We start from the raw sequence: 18,561 nt of genomic DNA, 5'->3' as shown, positions 1-18,561 counted from the left end.
AATGTATAGATTGAATTGTTAGTTGCTTCGGATAAGTGTCTGCCAAATGTAAATTCAATTCTCCAGTAGGGCAGTCAGAGCATGTGGACATTGTGAAGTGACAGTGAAATTATCATAAAATCATTATTGTAAAATTAATTATTTATAATAAATTAAATGTTATTGGGAATCATTCCAATCACCATGTTCCAGATATAAAAGCCATATAAACTTGAAAACGCTGCTTAAAAAAACAAAAACAAAGGCGATACTACTTGAGGCAATTTCGGATTATGAAATCTTCATTCACATTGATTTTGAGATGCTCGTCACATCTATCAACAGCACTGCACACCCAAACACAGGTAAATAATAGGCAACAGCAACCATTTGAATAATTTGAACTGAAATACACAAAGATGAATAAAGTTGGTTAAGCAGACAGTTTTATTGATGGTTGGATTTGACCATGTAATCAGTATAAACACTGGCTGCTCTTTCAACATGATGAAAATACATTTCGAGGAAACCCAGTTGACATACAAGGACTCGACTATATAAATAAATGATATTCCACAGACGGTAATGCAAAAACAGATCACTTCATCTTTGCAGCAAAGTCTTCTCCTTTCTTGATGGAGCCCTTTAGCTCATCCATAGCTTCAGCAACCAGCTTCTCCTCAAAGGCTGAGAGCTTGCCAAGGCCGAGGTTCTTCTCAATGCCATTTTTCTGAGAAAGAAAAGCAATTGCATACAATAAATCATGTTTTTGTTGGAAATGTAAGCAGGTAAGTCTATTTTTAACCACCAGAATGCAGATCGTGGTTTCAGTTATAACTTAATCCAAGTACAGAAGATGGATTTACCCCCAACAGCAGAGGTGTAGAGAAGTATTTACATTCAGTCTCCTCAGATCTCACAAACGCACATTCAACAACACCCTCCTTTCCGTTCATGGCGTCCAGGAGAGAGAATGTGAACCTTGCTCCAGCGTAGGCCATGGACAACGTGGCAGAGCCTGTGAACGACACAAATCATAGATACATATTCCCCTTCCTAAACCTTAGTATTTCCTCTCTTTAGAGAGTACAATATTCATCAGAGCATAATCGCAGAAGTATAGTCCATACCTGCACCAGCTTTAGCCTTCACAACCTCAGTTCCAGCTTCCTGAATCCTGCCGGTCAAAGCAGACAGCTGTTCTGCAGGGAACTCAACCTTGGGGGTGCACTATGAAAACACAAGGTTACATTAACTTTACAATCTCTCCAAATAGTATAAAACGGAATTTAAAGCTCTGAAGTACGTGCAAAGCATAATTGTTTATGTTTTGATGGTCTTCCTATTGTGTGTACGCATTATTTAAAAAATATATCATTATATACCCGTATATGAATATCGTTATCGACACACACACGCACGCGCACACAAAAATATCCAAGCAACAACAACAAATCACATTCAGATAAAGCTGAAATTAGATCTGTGGCACAAAGCAGTTTTGCGCACCTGTGAAATGAGAGGAATGATGGTCTTTCCTGCATGACCTCCGACAACAGGCACATTGACTCTGGCAGGGTCAAGACCCTAAAACAATCATCACGGCAAAAACAAATGACTTCATGTGTAAACGTTAAATATCAACATCACAAAACAGAAAAAGTGCTGTTAAGTTACACCTATTCCTTTATATAATTCAATTTTAGGAACTGTGAAACTAACTTTAAGCTCAGCGACAAAAGTGTTTGCTCTGACAATGTCCAGTGTTGTGACACCAAAGACTCTGTTGGGGTTGTACACACCATGCTTCTTCATAATTTCTGATGTAATGGGGATAGTAGAGTTCACCTGAAATCACAATATCACAAAAATAAGCCAAATGGTATCTTGACATCACAATGGATCTTAAATGGTACTCAAAGAATTAGCAATTTAAACATACAGAAGTCTCAGTGCACACCCTTTGAGCAGTTATAAAGCGTTATCTCAGTAATATTAGGATCTCTCTTATCCTTATCCTGAGACTTTATACCTACTGGGTTTGAAATTATGCAAATCATGGCCTGAGGGCAATGGCGGGCACAGGCATCAGCTAGTGTGGCCACAATGGTGGCATTGGTGTTGAACAGATCATCACGGGTCATACCTAGTTAAAAAAGTAATAAATATATTACTAGCTTTAAGGATTTGTAATCTTTTTGTTATAACATGCCAATAAGTCAAAAAATGTCAAAAGTACACCAACCAGGCTTCCTTGGGACACCGGCAGGGATGACAACAACTTCACAGCCTTTCAACGCATCACCCAGCTGATCTGGCCCCATGTACCCTGCAAGACAATACAAATGATCTCTATAGTGGTCCTATTTAAAACAACATCACATCTCTAATAAAAATTGTAATAAAAATACAAGCATCACGACCTGTGGGGATTACTGAACAATTACAAAGAATCTGGAGTTGTACCTGTGACGTGGGCTCTTGTCTCAATGTGGCTGAGGTCAGCAGCCACTCCAGGAGTGTGGGCGATATCATAAAGGGAAAGCTGGCTCACTAAAGGGCTGTTCTTCAACAGGAGGGACAGGGGCTGCCCGATGCCACCTGAGGCACCCAACACAGCTACCTTTGCATTATTCTGCAAGGACAAAAAGAATTGTATCTACTACAACACGTCAGGGTCACAATATAGGCTGCCCCACCCGTGTTATATCAGTTATATATGAGGCAGTTAGGTGATATTCTGACTTCTGAGTCAACATGCCATTAGATTTACTGCTTTATATGCTTGGGTGTAATTATTACTCCTAATCTGGTTGTCAAATAAAGTGATCAAATCTACTTCAAATCCTGAACAATTTATCAAGGCAGAACTAGAACACTTCTCATTTTACATTTTTCTTAGAGACATTCCTATGTGTGCCACACACTAAACATACAAAGCACTGGGGTCAGACCAAAATATTATTGATCTTGACCTTGGGACCTTTCCATCTGGAAGTATCCCAGTCAGAATTTTTACTACCAGTCATGCTAAGAGGTGGGAGGGTTTAAACCAAGCGATTAAGGTTTTAGTAGCAAGTACAAAGAAAGTCTGCATGATAAATAGATAGAGAATTTTATTCAAGACTACTGAAAACAAACTAATTTGTATTTTGCATGACAACGTATTGTGTATTCTTGTGATTCCAAATGGTAAACCACAAACCACACAATGATAGCATGCCAATATTTTAACATCTTATTTAGTAATGCAAATGCAATTAACAAGAAGCTTTATGTTAATGTAATAAATGAAGCCTACCACATGGTATGATACAGATGGTTGAACATCTCAATAGCAAGTATTTAATCTAAAGTGTATCAAAGATGCGAGTACAAACAAAGTACAAAACAGGTCTGGCTGTTTAAAAAGCTAAAGCTATATTATATACCATCCCACGACAGGTCAGGGGACCAAGTGACGGATTACTGACCTTGTAAAGAGGGGAGTTGAGTCCAAGTCAAATTGATACTTCCCATTACCAGGATGATACTCAGGCAGACTAAACTAGGTGGCAAGGTCGAGAATATGACCTGCCAGACAGCAGGCCTTTAACAGGATCCATAGATCATCTTAAATTATCCTTACATCCTCAATAAACCTAATCGTGACTATATGACTTGAAAGCACGGTCGTTCACTTGCAACACCTACACATGTGAGTGTGGTGGCTAAATGTCAGTCAAGGTAACATTTAGTTTACCTCTCCTATCTCTAGGTGATTTCACTTGCATTGCAGCTTAGTTTCGGCTTGTTTGCCAGCTACATAATACTTTGCGCTTATCACACATCAGTCAAAAATAAAACGCGCTTAGTAACTTGAGGTTTGCGTCACTATTACTCACATGTATCAACGAGGCTAATGCTAGCTGCTTAAATGTTCTTAAACATGATAAAAAATTACCTGGGAGGATGTGGACAAGCTCCGGGCGAGGGTAGCTGTTGGTCTGGCAATGCGGGAGAACATGTTAGGTTGAATTTGAGAGTATTTTCTGTTTTAAAATGAATATTTGATGCAGCGCCCCTCCTGACTGTGACTCCAACGTCCTCTAACAAGGCAACCGGTCGAGAACGAGCCTACGGTGCAAGCAAGCTTCGTCGACGCTATAAACCAGTGGGCGAATCTGATTGGTGGGGAGGCTGAAAGTGCAGTGTTGTGATTGAACAATCATGGTATCAATCATGTTGACTATATCGCACCGCCCACTCATCTATCGGTCGGTTTCACCCTGTGGCGGTCAATTGGTCGGTTTAGGCGAAACGTCATTGAAACTATTTCTGTACATCGATTGCTTAATTTCTTTAAAAATCCATAATCTAAGTTTATTATATTCTAAAAAATGCATTTTTCATAAACGTTTAGAAACTGCATATTAGTAATGGTGTAATATACCGTATTTCGCAATGAATATTATTGCGTTAAAACATTCTTACAAAAATGTGAATAAAATGTACAATTACTACAATTTCTGACATAACTTGTCGTCTTTTACGCAAAATTTTCAAAGCCTAGTGAGGATTAGACAACAACGTAAAACCATTAAACGTTTATAATTATCGTTTAACATGTTTTTAAATAGCATAATGCCGTTACTGTACTGTAGAGTAGACTGTACGTTAATATTCCATTATATACCGCCACTTTTCCGCTCATTCTCCTTTGCAGCGGCTCTTCCAAACTAACCAATCATATTCCACTCTCCCTGACAGTTAACCAATCAGAGAAGGCTTTCTGTTCTGCTGCGAGCTTTATATTTCCGGGGCTGCTTCAGGAATGTAAACTATTCAACATGGAGACAGTTGATAAGCTGGAGGCGATGGTAAGATATTTTTTTTTAACCAAACGATTAATTAAACGGGTTTCTTATCCGTGTGCGACCAGCGTTCATGTACACCGCTGTCTTTAACAGCCATAACGAAATATAGCATAAAAAACATTGAGTGTGTAATGCGTTTTGTCCATGTCCCTGACTTTCCCTCCGATTGGAGGGGAGAAAATACGAAACACATGTAGCTGAGCAGCTAACTAGTGCCATTGCTACTCTTATTTTTCTGTCACAAATATTCTCTATATGACTTAAATACTATAATGCGCTTATGTTGGATCAAAAACCAGTGCATACAACCTAAAAAGCGTGCATTTGACTCGGTTACGTTAGCTGATGATCGGTGGTGTGGGGACTGCGGGTGCGGGAGGGCCCGTGCGTGTGTCCGTCACAATTCTTGCTGCATCGTTGTCCTATTCTATACATTATACTACATACGATATTTAGCGTGTTTAGTCAATAACGGCATGTATACCAACAGCGTATTGTCGTACTTATTATGCACAGGTATAATAATAACGTGGAAGACCATTTACACATATTTGGTGTGTGTTAAAATTAATTAACAATTTGCATGCATTAAAATATTAATAAAAGAATGCATTTTTCTATGCAACGATTTTGAGTAAAACTATAAACATGCATTAATATCACTTTTCCTTCGTTTAATGTGCAATAAAAAATATGTGGCGGAAGGGGGCGCAGTTGTACGTATTCGCCCCAATGTCATTATTACCTGTACTACGTACATTGTGCTTATGTTAATGTTTTAATAAAACAACTGTTTCTCTTCCCAGGTTTAATAGACATTATTTATCATGACTGGATATTTCAGCATACAAAAGGACCCCCTGAATCTGTACTGTCTGTCCAGTGCCCCTTTCATATTGTACTACTGATAACCCGGTTATTAAAGCAGTGCAATGTTAAAAGGGCATTGGCCAGGGATTTTTCTCAAAGGTAGGGTCAGCCACGTGGCCAGCCGTATCGAGTGCTGCTAACAGGTGCTCTGACTTCATTGCACTACTGTATTGGACAGCTAGCAGTGCAATAGTATTGTCAAAGCATCTGCGAGCAGCTTTGCCCAAACTTTGAAAAGATGTGTGCTTTTATTTTTTGTGTTTAATTTCTATGCTTTACAGGTAGTAAGATCCTAATTCCTGGGACCCTATCAGTATTGCCTCTGCTGTCCACTGTGTTCAGAGTAGTGCAATATTGCTAATAGGGTTTCAGGTTTTAGGTTGTACCCTCGTCCAGGTGGACGGTCAGAACGAGTGAATGGCGAGTCAGTTGGTTTGCTCATCTAATGCTAAATGAATCATGGTGTTCAGAATTGTGTCCTTGTAGTTCCAGAAAGCGGAGGCTGATATTGAATATGTGGAAAAGCGGCTGAAATTTGACTTCATGGCCAATGCTCGGGAGGCCGGCTCATTTGAGGTGAATTAAAAAGGATAATTTGCCAAAAAATGTTTTTTTTCACATTTCGTTTAATCTCTTGGATGTTCACTGTTTGAATGGCAACATCTTTCAGGGGAACCCAGTTCAGTTATTGGAGAACCTGTCGGCTATCAAAGCACGTCATGCAGCCCTGTGTGCACAAGTAGAGGAGATCGCCACAGAACAGAAACGATCTATGGACTCCATACGAGCTCATCTAGACACTACAGTTCAGCTGGTTCAACAGTTACAAAGCACAGCGGATATACAGGTATTCATTCAGTCATGAAGTTTTTAATTCAACTTCCATAGCATTTTGTGAATGTGTGTTAGAAGGCTGATGCTGAATCTTGTGTTAAAGGTTCCACCACTAACAAAAGAAGAACAAGAAGCAAAAGAGGCTCTCTGCTCATCCATTGCTGCATTAAGTGTAGAGGTTAGAATGTTTTCTTTTCATTTTATGCACATTATTATACTTCCTATTTAAATGGATTCACAAAATGGACTGCATATATTTGTAAAAAAATATCTTTATACGCTAACATGTTTTTGTTGTTTAGGCTGTACCAACATCAGAACCTCAAATTCAAGCACAGTCTACGTGTAAGAAACTATCCAGTTTATCACATATTTTTAAAGACATCAATCTCACAAAATGTATAATGTAGTTCTGGTTGTGTCCTGCAGCACAGAGTGCAAGTGAGGAGGTGACTGAGAGCACTTTTGAGGCGGTCCCTCGAAGCGTACGCGGTAACTTGAAGCTAAATGACCTCAACACGCTCTATAAGCAGCTATACGAATACTTCTCCGATAAAAACAGGTTTGTCTAGTCATTTCCTTACCTAAGCTCCCACATTTTGATCACTTTTGTAACCAGGTTAAACTTCTAAAAGTGTATTTGTATTAAATAATGTTAAAACATTAGCATGTACAGGCAAATGTGTTTTTGAGCACTTCTAAGAATATTCAATCCTGTCTCCAGGGGACCAATAAGTACTCAAAGGATGAAGAAACTGAATATGAAAGTCAGTGATTCTGCATTAAAGACCTTACAGCACATAAAACTCATCGAACTGGATAAGAAAGGACTTGTTTCATTACTTTCAAGAGACTGAGATGTGTCTATTATAAAACAAGATCAACAGTTGTGGAAAAAGTGACATAGGGCTGGTACAGATTGCCAGTCCCAGATAAAAAATCTATTCGAATTACACATTTCAAATTTTTTCTTAAAAGTAGACAGAACATTCAGTTGTCATTTTTGGATCTTTTCAGGAGTAAAGTTAATATCTGTTTGTCCTATTTATTTTGCATAATATTATGCTGCTGTAATAGTAATTATCATGGAACTGTTGTGGAATCAGATTTGTACAAGAAACAACATCCAGTTTATCTCATGCCCTAGTTTTGTACACTGCTTTTTAATTTCACCAAGAAAAGACAAAGCACAGCACAAAAACAGTTTACAAATGTATGATATTTACTGTTCATATTTCTTAAACTGTTTGTGTATGCAATAAAATGTCATTTTGTTTTGTATTTGTACTTTGTTTAATCAGAAATGTATCAGAATACAACTAAACAGCAAACGTAATAACAATAATGTAGTCACATTCTGCAATATCAAGTTTAATATCACAAAATGAATTTTGATTGAAAAGAAAAATACCTGGAACAAGGTAAATAAATCAGCAATAAAAATCTGCAACATTGGAGTTAGAAGTCAGTGCAGCTAAACCTACACGTTTGAAAGATATTATTTTAATGTTCTTATTACACATTCATTAAACAGGAAATTCAACAAAGGAACAAACTAAATGCTTGCGGCAGCTAAAACAAGCAATTCTGATGCAACACAATGTAACGTATGCAGTCAGCCTTTATTCTCTTTAACAGTGTTGTTTGACTAACTCTGGCTTTTTAATGATATCTGCTGAAGAACCCTAAAGATACAAACATGAATAGTCAGTGAAAATGAAATAGTCTGAGTTGGTGTCTGCTTACAAAGATTTACACTATAATCAAAGTTAAATACATATTTAAAGCTTTTTTTGCACCTGTAAGGATGATTCTGGACGCCTTGATCAGCTGTCCCAAGTTTTTCTCCCAGCTCATTCACACTTTCTACAAGAACACAATTTTCCAACCAGTCAAATAAAAATGCATTACATTACACGGATCTTTTTAGCTCGCTTAGTGAAAAATAGACCTCATGATGTTTCTATGTACCCACTTGCTATCTCCATGTTGTCTGTATACCCGGCTCCTATCATGTCAGACTGAGAAAGCCTAAAGTAAATGCAGTGTTTACTATCCATTGAAACTTCAATATCATACAGAAGCTCTGCTTAGTCACATCCAGAGCCGTGTGGTCACGTGGTTCATGGAGCGCTCAATAGTTCCAAAAAATCTGTGTTGTCAACCTATTTGAATGGATTTTAGCGGGACAGACAACAGCAACTAATACTACTACACAACTAGTTTAAACATGCCGTTATTTCACCAACTGTACAGCAAATGTGTTTGGCAGACATTGAAATGAATTGGCTTCTGTACAGTGTATGGAACTATTGGTCACTCCATGACACGAGTTACTTCTGCATTCCATTCTTCCAATGGACGTCTATGCGAGTGTCGTAACTGTTTTTCAACGGCTCTGGTCACATGCAAACACAGAACTCTTGGGTTGTTTGTAGAATGTCACACACATGTTGTCACATTGAGATTCAACTCATTTTTAATATGGAATAAATGAAATAACAATCACTCACTAAGCCTTGCACGGCGAGCTGGGGCCCAGCCCCCTGGACATTCTGAGCTCAGCCGCTCTTTCCAAAAGCATCCTCTGCAGATCCTCATCAAGAGTGGAGTTGGCCCTGTGAAGATCAAACGATTTTGTTATACATACAGTAAATAAACTTTGTCTTTCTGAGTATAAGCATAGTCTTTTTTAAACGACTAAGAAAACGTCCCTGTTAAACAGAATAACTCAACATTACACGGCTAACATTTAAATACAGCAGGGACATTAAAACTGTAAATTTTACCTCTCTGTATCATCAGAACTCTTGTCAGTACTCTTCTGAGAGTTTGCATTGCTGTCCACATTTTCTAAGACGGGATCTGGATCCTGTTCTAAAAAAACCCACAAATGCATATTCAATTCTATTCCTCTTATAAAATGAAATGTGAACATGGTGAACTCAAGCAGAGGCATCTCACCATGTATCTGGACTGGGGTTTCATCCACACACCCTTCCTCTGAGATGTCTTTCTTGTAACACTCTTGTTCATCAAAGGACTGTTGGTTGAGCTGGTGCTCAGAATCTAACAGCTCCTCACCAACTTCCTCTCCTCCATTACACACATCATAGTTCTCTGCAGGAAATGTCACATTAGAGAAAGTACAGAACATTTACCCCTGAGAATAAATACTCAAAAGCAAGTTGATAGATAATATAATCAATCATTAAAATTATATTGTATATATATATATATATATATAAATATATTCATCTTGGTGTTTTACCGTCTTCCTCCCTAGTCGTCAAAGAGTCTCTATGTGGAGGCTGGTCATATGCTTCAGGGTTATCTGAGGGACAGCTGATATTTTCTGACTGTTTCCTCTGTTCCTCTGTCTCTGGTTGAATCCCAGCCTCACCTGGAGCGCCTGCAGGTGCGACCAACACAATTTTCAACTTCATAATGAACTTTTACAAATGATTGTAATGACAAATATATGCACGATGACAGACCAGTGGGACACTCCATCTCTTCACTGGTCCCCTGGCTGCTCTCTGTGGTCTGTCTGGCTCCAGAGCTGGCAGTGGTGAACTCTGCATTAGCGCTGCTGGGAGACTCAGTGTTCTCCTTAGAGACGTTTCTGACTGCTGGAGATTGTACGATGCTGGACGCAGAGACATTTGTCTAGACAGAGATTCAGGACAAGCAATCATCGTAACTGCTATAGCTTTGAGCTGATGCAGCCTGAAAGCTTCTAAAACTTTATTTTTAAAACAGCAATTTAAACGTAACAACGTTCTTTCTAAAGTGAAAACAAGATGGCAAAAAAGCTGTCAAAAGACTACTATATGCATTTAAACTCTTCTTATCCAAAATAACTTGCTGTGCATTCAAGGTTAATAGTTCAGTATGTGTGTTCCCTTGGAATTAAGCCCACGATCTTGGGATTTCTACAGGAAAAGGTGTGTCATCACCCAGTTGAATGCAACGAAAGAGTCCCTATGACAGAACTGTACAAATATAATCAATCATAAATTCATTCATTGACTGACTGTGGTGCTGTCTCCTGAACTGGCTGTGGCGTAGCTCTCGATGCAGAGACTCTTGGAGGGAGCGCAGCCCCAGGGTAAAGTATCCATGAGACTCTGGAAGTTAGGGATGTTTCTGAGGTTTGTTCTACGGCCTTTAATTACAACACAAGAGTCCAAATTAAACTGAGCAACCAAATGTGCAGGATTTCTATGAGTATTACAATGTTGTCCACAATAAAAGAAAGAATCGAGAGAAACATGTAATGATCCATTATCTCTCTGCCATCTGTATTTGTACCTCTTGGGCTGCGTGGGGTGCTGTTGCAAGGTGGATGTCCTCTGCTTTGTGAGGTGGGCGGGGCTCCTGGTGGCCCCACCCACTCCTGATGCTGGGTGGGCGAACAAAGGATGCTGGAAAGGTCTGCGATCTCAGCCACGTCCGGCAAACAACTAATAGTTACAAAGCAACAATAGTAACTTTCAATGCTCATTGACAATGCATTTGATTTAGTCTTCTTATAAACATTACGATAAAGTCAATTCTAGCTAGGTGTTATATAAAAGGTTTTATTTTTTGCACCAAATAATAAAAATTGACCTTTGTACAGGAGTAATGGATTCAGGCTCTGTCTCCTTTAAGTCATGAGCTGGCTGGTATTCTGAAAGTCATATATTAAAGTCTAGTAAATGACTACTTATTTACTTCCCAAAAGTACAGGACAACCTTTAGAGCTCCCTAAAGTAATCATTTTAGAATGCATAGTTTTATAAGGAATGTAGGCAAGATTGTAGAAGAGGATAAACGTTTACCCAAACACCTGATAATACAGTGATTGCAAGGTCATGTAATATGCATACCACCCAGTATCTTTTCTGTGATCTGTTTTTCCTCCGCTGGAGTTGTGCAGGGTTGACAGACCTCCACTGTGAAGTCCAATTCCTCATCGGAGCTCAGTGACTAAAAACATTACAATTACATTATTCTTCTAGGTATCATCAATACGTTTGTGGTGGGTGGGTTATTTAAAGAGTGATTTGTTACATCATTCTGTTATGATAAAATCAGATAAAATGTCTGTCTGTGCACACCTGGGAGTGCTCTTCTGGAGTGAAGCTGTCAGATAGGTGATGGTTGGGTGTGTAGTAGACAGTATTCGGTTCGATGGGTGACTGAGTATAGTCAGATTCTGAACTATCGACCTCCTGTGTACGAGCAATATAATAAAACAACATTTTTACACATCTTTGGCCCTTACCTAAAGTTCAGGTAAAGAACAGGATAAAATAGGTCAGTCACCTCAGTTTGACCTGTGGCCTCCAGCTCTGTACCGGTTACATTAACAGTGCAGTTGATAGTGTGAAAGTTTGTGCTCTCCTCACTCGCACTCTCAATGCCTGACAACAGAGATAAAAAATATTTAAAAATAAAGAAATTACCATATAAATCTGAATAACTCATAACTCACTAAATTAAACATCTTAACAGCAATTTTAAGCACAGCTTTTATTCGTCAAGGGCTGGACATCTCTATTACAAGCAAAACTTTTAAACAGTTGCTCCAGATCACTGCTTTCCCGGGTCTCAGACTCCTGGTCGTTTTCAAAGTTATATCTGGTGTCATGTCCCTGCCAACCCTGTAGGTGAAGCTGTTGTTCCTCTACATCCTCGCTGTCACTGCTGCCCACAGCAGTCTTTTGAGTCCCGAGTCGCCCACGTGCCATCAAGGCCACCACTTCACTAACCTCACCTGTGAAGACACGTATCATTTCTTACAGTCCTTAGGTGCTTTATAAGTTTAAAAGATCCCATAAAATTGAGCAAGTAGCAAGTAGTTATATCTGGTTATAACTACTAGCAAGTAGTTTCAAGTAGCAAGTAGCAAATAACAGATCATGGCTGTGACACAATTATAGACACCTGTCTATTTTTTCAGAAAGCGCTGTTTAAGCACTGAACACACATCACCAAAATATAAATGAGTAACCGGGTCTCTCACTGGTCCATGTGGACTTTGCTTGGTATTTTCCTCCCAGAGACTGGTATGTGCTGTCTCTCTGGGGCTCAAGCTGCATGTACAACCTGAAAGAAATAGACATTACTTTCTTGTTTATTATTTCTTTCTTATTCGTATGTATGTATATATATATATATATATATATCCTTCCTGGTTTTTCCATCCTATCATCCTATCTTTGACAATTTTCTGAGTGTACCTGTCAGACTTCTGATATCCTGTCTGCTGCTGTCCTCTCTTTGTTCCTTCCACTCTCAAGTCATATTTCTCCTCCTGTAAGTGAAGTTCTCATACTCCTACTATATGCTTTTTAAGATTTTTCATGTGCATATAATTTCTGCATACAATATTTTATCCGTCTTTGTAACTAATTTGAAAGTTGGCATTTGATTCCCAGCTGGCTGATCATACAATTCAGGTAGTTCATATGCTCCAGGTCTTAAAGTAATTTTTGTGCCATTTTTAATCTCATTTAAATGTGCAAAGAATTGTAAACAACTGAATATCACACCGAAAACAATTCACCTTCCTTGTAATGATATTTATGTTTGTGCATGCATACCTGGAGACTCCTCGGATAGCTCTCGCTGTCAAAGATGTATTCTTGAGCCGAGCTGTACTGACTTTCCTCCACATCTTCATCGATGGTCCACTTGGGTATATAATTTCTGGATGGGGGTCCTAATGCCTTCCCAGCACCATCACATCTTTCATTTTCATTGTTGAGCCTCCCCACCACACCCTCAAATTTCCCAGCATCCACCTCGTCGAAGCATGGGACATTCACCTCGGTAGCCTCTGCATTATCCAAACTACTCTCAGCCTGCTGCATGAGCACCTGAGACACTTTAAGGTTAAGAACAATGGAGCTTATATGGTGTGAGATGGAGCGACTGACTGACAGATCCGTTTCTGTATCGCTACAGTTGTAACAAGCTGGCTCAGAGAGTGAAGCATCATGGGACGTTGGGCGTTCATGCAAATGAGTGACATCACGGTGTGAGATGTCCCAGTGGAGGTCATCAGTGTCTGTGGTGGAATCCTCTTCTTCTGTGATGATTCGTCTGGAAACGTGGTGAGATACTCTGTCTTTTGTTTCTCTTTCCAGGCAACACAGGGGCTCCTGGGACACTTGATGGACTAGGAGAACAAAACAGGGCATCATGACTTAGACACAGGAAAGATTTTTAGGTTGTACAGTCCCTCTAATAACGCCTAGATGAAAAGCTAACCTGGTTTGTCACGTTCTCTCATGTAATTGACATCAACGGTCCATTCGGGGATGCTCTGAAAGGCAGACCACGAGTACCATCCATTTCTCCTGTTTTTGCTTCTGATCTCCTGCAACATGTTAGATTGCACCACTCACTCTCTTGCTATTATTTGCCATGCTATGAAACACTTAAAATAAAATAAAAACATGTAATAGGGCACAGAAAAGAAAGCGAGACACTGAACTGATACCAATGTAGTGCAAGTAAATGACACTATACAGTATGTTGACATACTCTGATGTCACAGCGAAGCATGTAGCATAGATCCTGTAGGGTGTGGGTCCTGTCCTGGGCTCTACATTGGAGGCCTGTCTCCAGGTACTGATAATAAGGCTGAGGCACAGCAGGGTGTGCAATCAGAGCCTGTCCAAGCTCCACAGCCTTTTTTATGCAAAGCGTGTCTGTGGAACCCCATGGCAGTGCATCTGAAAAAAGCAATAAAGTTGTTTTAAATGCAATTATCCTTTTTATTATGATTTATTCACCCTTATGTCAATCAAAACCTGTAGAACTGTCATTCTGTGAAATACAAAAGAAGATATTTTAAGAAAGGTCAGACACAACACAAAAAAGTGAGATCTTAAAGGAACAGTTCACCTAAAAATGAAAATTCTGACTTCATTTACTCACCCTCAAGTTGTTCCAAATCTGTACAAATGTCTTTGTTCTGATGAACACAGAGAAAGATATTCGGAAAAATGCTTGTAAACAAACAGTTCTTGGCCACCATTGACTAACATAGTAGGAAAAAACGCTTTATAAATTTATTTGTTCTGTTGAACGCAAAAGAAGATATTTTGAAGAATGTAGGAAAGCAAAACGTTTTGGGGCACTTTTGACTACCATTGTCATTTTTCCTACTATGGCAGTCAATGGTGGCCAAAAACTGGTTACAAGCATTCTTCCAAATGCCTTTCTCTGTGTTCATCAGAACAAAGAAACGTATACAAATTTGGAGGAACAACTCGAGGGTGAGTAAATGATGACAGAATTTTTACTTTTGGGTAAACATGCCTACAATATTTTATGGATTAATACCCAGATACAATAAATGACATTTCCCAAAGCTTGTCTATTATTTTCAGAATTTCCAGAAGTTCTTTAGGTGAAAGAATAATAAATAAATAAATAAATAAATAGTAAGATCTGTGACATATCATAAATTGTTATACAGTTACCTGTATATATCTCCTGTATAAGGGCACAGAGACTATAGATATCAGCTTTTCCCATGCACGCTTTACACTTGATCACTTCTGGAGCTGCCCAGTTTACGAGGCTGAGTGGCAGAGGAACAGGAGGCGGAGCATAGATGCAAGATCCCTCACTATAAAAGAAACAAAAGGCTTGTAAACAACAAAACACAATGTATTGTGAACATAATCTATTTTGTTTTCAGTACATTGAAAAAACTCAAAGTCCTATAGGTTGCAATATGTCTTTCGCAGGGATGTACCTGGGCACCATAAATCCGAGTCCAGTAACCTTGGCCACTCCAGGGTGCACTATGAGAATGGTGTGTGAGGATAGGGCCCGAAGCACAAGAGTTCGTCCATGCAGGTACATTAACACCTCACACACCTGCAGTACCATTGATAACAGGTCAATAACCTGCAGGAGGGGAAACTCCTCCCTCTGTGAAAAGCAAAAAGAACAAAGTGTTAAGCAAACATTTATATCATTAAGTAATGTGTGCTTATTAATATGTCAAAATATTACCCTCTGGTGCAGTAGACTGAACAAGGAGCCCACATTTACTCTCTCATAGACCAGCCTGCTGTGGTTCAGGTCGGTGGACATACTCACTGCCATCAGCAGCAGCAGGTGGGGGTGAGACAACTGACTGTAAAGGACAAAAAATTCAATCATCATAGCATAACTAAACGCCGTGCTGGATTTATCTTCAGTATCTCGAGGTTACAGAGCATTTCTACATGTACGTAAAAGCATACAGTAATTCACCAAAAAGGCTTTGTTGAAAAGCAATTAAAAAAACTTTTTTGGAGCTCAACAGTATAAATCTCTATTTTGTTTTATTTCATTCATAAGAGTAACTTTTATTATGTACTAGTTTAAACTGGGGAAGCAACTTTAAGAAACAGTCTTATCACTTGAAAACGTAAAAAAGTTACATTTAAAAATTAATATGCGTTTAAATTTATATGAACACTTATATTTTACTTTCAATCTTTCTCTCCAGGACAGTTTTCTTTCTTACCAGCAGTATTCCTGCTCGGTAATGAGTAGATCCATGATACCATTGTGTCCACGCTCTTGCAAAATGTGATCATGTAGCTCTTTAACAGTGACACGACATCCTTTCCAACTGTAACTGAGGCCAAACCAAAAGCAAATTACTTCATCAAGACCAAGTTACTCAAGATGATTGGATGGATAGCAACAGCAAGGTGAAGTTAGTTGTCAAGCAACCTATTTAGAACAACAGAATATTAATGAAAGGGGGTGTGTCTTGATAAAAATGCCTTACTTGGTCATACTAATAAAAGATCCACATGTAAAAGAATTAAAGGGCTCATCCTCAGTTTGACCCAAGTCGGCATCACTTATCAGGGGCACAGAAGCAGCCAACCCCAGACTCAGCACCTGCTTCTCAACGCATAACTGTAAACATAAGGTAACACCAGCCCAATGAGATTCATAGTTTCAAACGTGCACGTTGATGTCAGAAATCTATATTTGTACTAAGATTGCATAATGCTTACACATACCTTTCCATAGCCAAAGCACCGCATTACCATATCACATGCAAATGACTTTGCATCTATTTTATTTTCAGAAATATTCACAGAGCCCCTAAAAGCAAATGCATACAAAGAAAAAATAAGAGAATGTTGTGTATACACTTTTTTTACAATACACATGATTTCTCCACTGTCTATGTCTCAAAACTCATATTAAATCCCAGCAGAATAAAACATTGAAACTCATTGATAGAAATGAAAGGCCAGAAACCAACTCTTGATCTCACCAAGGTCGTAAAAGTTTGACCGGGGACACCGAGCTCAGCAGAGTCTTTGAGGATGCAGGGGACCCCCGGACATCTCTGGGTAAATGTGTCTGCAACATGCTCTGCATTTGAGACTCACACCTTTTCAGGAATGCAAGCATCTGTACAGTAGACCATATAGTAATAGATGTAAAAGATAACATACCATCCTTCACTGGAACTAAGCTAAAAATAAATACTTACAGAAAATATTTTTATAATACTTGAGATCAGTGAAAAACAACCAGTACAGACCCTTGGGCTGTTCTCTTGAGCACCTGCCTCCGCCCAGTCTCTTGGTGTCCGGCCCTGATCGTCATGGAGACGCAGGTCCCCACCAGCATCCAAAAGTGAACTCAGCAGCCGGGGATTACAGGAGAAAACCGCAGCATGTACAGGGGTACTCAAGTCAATACACCGGCTGGTGGACACATCACATGTCACACATGACACAAGACATTATGATGTAGAAATGATGGTTTTTGTATGTGCATACAGGAGTGTTGAGATGGGTTTGGCCTTACTGATTTGGATTTGCTCCATACTCCAGAAGCTTCTCTGCTATGTTAGCAAAGCCAAGCAGAGATGCGCAAAAGAGTGGCGTCTGTCCGAGATGGTTCATGCTGTCAACATCCACACCTACGGAGGACACAACACAGAAAGTGAACCATGTGAAGTCAAACAAAAGTTGTATGCATTATATAAAAATAGGTTATGTTGCAAACCTTTCTTGAGGATTTTCTCCATCTTTGCTACTTTTTTCTCAGATGTGTAACTATGCAGGAGGGCTGGTAAACCACCACTTTTCACCGTTCCCAGAAGCACAGGACAGGGCATTGGCTGAACCCCTGTCATAATGCTGTCTTGTCAAACACCAGAGGCCTAGTCTGTCAATCTTTTTTTTTTTTTAGGACAGAAACCTATAAGAGGTTACCTCGTTTATTTAACATTGTATTTAACATATGTAATGCTAGTTGGTTGTAGTGAAAATGTCGAAAAAATGACTAACTAGCAAAAGCATGTCACATTGGCTAATCTTTCTTATACATAACGTTATATGCTAGCTAGCTGACTCAATGAACCAATTTAAATGTGACTTATTATATGAAATATAGTAATGCAATTTAATGAAATTATTTACCAGTAAAAGTTTACCTTCACCAAGTAAACGTCTGACAAACAGAAAACCGTTTAAAAACAAACAGAAGACTGAAGAAACGTGTTCCTCGCGCTTCGTTGAGCGGATGGATCATCGACACACAGGTGGTAATATTTTAAGGAAATAAAAATCGATACTTTGTGTAAACTACTAATTTAAAAAATACTAACTTAGCGAATTTAAAAGTAAAAATAAGTCAACAAATTAATTTTAAAAAAGTGAAAGAAAATTAAAAGATATATTTTAATAGGTTTTTTTTGTAAAAATAAACAAAAAGCCTGAACATTTGCTGTGCCTTTAAAATGAATATAGCGATAATTATGTTTATACTGTACAATTTTAAAAGTGTAATACGTTTTATAAATATTTAGGCTACGTTTATTGTATGATAGTCCTGCCTAATAGAAAATTTACCAGAAAGAAACGATGCATCCATGAGAACTACGGTCACCGTGGTACATTTTGGGGAATTTTTATCATTTAAAAAAGTTGGCACTTGAAAACAAGTGACTGCGCTACATCAAAAATCACAATTTCAAACAATAATTCAC

The 18,561-nt window shown here is 38.8% G+C and overlaps 3 protein-coding genes across 3 annotated transcripts; 1 reads left to right on the top strand and 2 right to left on the bottom strand.

Annotated features, from left to right (window-relative positions):
- Positions 1–408: 408 nt before the first annotated feature.
- Positions 409–4,101, bottom strand: mdh2 (malate dehydrogenase 2, NAD (mitochondrial)). Its single transcript, XM_057321138.1, has 9 exons — positions 3,923–4,101; positions 2,446–2,614; positions 2,225–2,308; positions 2,016–2,125; positions 1,702–1,827; positions 1,489–1,566; positions 1,110–1,209; positions 846–997; positions 409–709 (listed from the first exon to the last, which is right to left on the bottom strand). Exons 1-9 carry the CDS (start codon positions 3,983–3,985, stop codon positions 578–580), a joined length of 1,014 nt encoding a protein of 337 aa, XP_057177121.1. The 5' UTR covers positions 3,986–4,101; the 3' UTR covers positions 409–577.
- A 665-nt stretch (positions 4,102–4,766) lies between these two features.
- On the top strand, positions 4,767–7,820 carry ska2 (spindle and kinetochore associated complex subunit 2). Its single transcript, XM_057321977.1, has 7 exons — positions 4,767–4,838; positions 6,192–6,281; positions 6,376–6,552; positions 6,643–6,717; positions 6,842–6,884; positions 6,969–7,101; positions 7,264–7,820. The coding sequence occupies exons 1-7, from the start codon at positions 4,809–4,811 to the stop codon at positions 7,394–7,396; spliced, it is 681 nt and encodes a 226-aa protein (XP_057177960.1). The 5' UTR covers positions 4,767–4,808; the 3' UTR covers positions 7,397–7,820.
- Positions 7,821–7,932: 112 nt separating this feature from the next.
- LOC130546612 (uncharacterized) lies at positions 7,933–18,539 on the bottom strand. Its single transcript, XM_057321976.1, has 30 exons — positions 18,425–18,539; positions 17,577–17,746; positions 17,376–17,490; positions 17,107–17,272; positions 16,834–16,973; positions 16,574–16,658; positions 16,333–16,466; positions 16,063–16,176; positions 15,564–15,687; positions 15,301–15,479; positions 15,023–15,171; positions 14,079–14,269; positions 13,803–13,911; positions 13,133–13,710; positions 12,770–12,843; positions 12,553–12,635; positions 12,091–12,303; positions 11,853–11,950; positions 11,645–11,758; positions 11,414–11,513; positions 11,154–11,214; positions 10,854–11,005; positions 10,577–10,707; positions 10,037–10,208; positions 9,811–9,951; positions 9,504–9,659; positions 9,329–9,416; positions 9,053–9,157; positions 8,515–8,560; positions 7,933–8,405 (listed from the first exon to the last, which is right to left on the bottom strand). Exons 2-29 carry the CDS (start codon positions 17,704–17,706, stop codon positions 8,551–8,553), a joined length of 3,912 nt encoding a protein of 1,303 aa, XP_057177959.1. The 5' UTR covers positions 17,707–17,746; positions 18,425–18,539; the 3' UTR covers positions 7,933–8,405; positions 8,515–8,550.
- Positions 18,540–18,561: the final 22 nt, after the last annotated feature.

This window comes from Triplophysa rosa, linkage group LG22 (assembly GCF_024868665.1).
Source record: "Triplophysa rosa linkage group LG22, Trosa_1v2, whole genome shotgun sequence".
Lineage (NCBI taxonomy): Eukaryota > Metazoa > Chordata > Actinopteri > Cypriniformes > Nemacheilidae > Triplophysa > Triplophysa rosa.
This window is presented reverse-complemented; position numbering and strand designations above follow the sequence as displayed.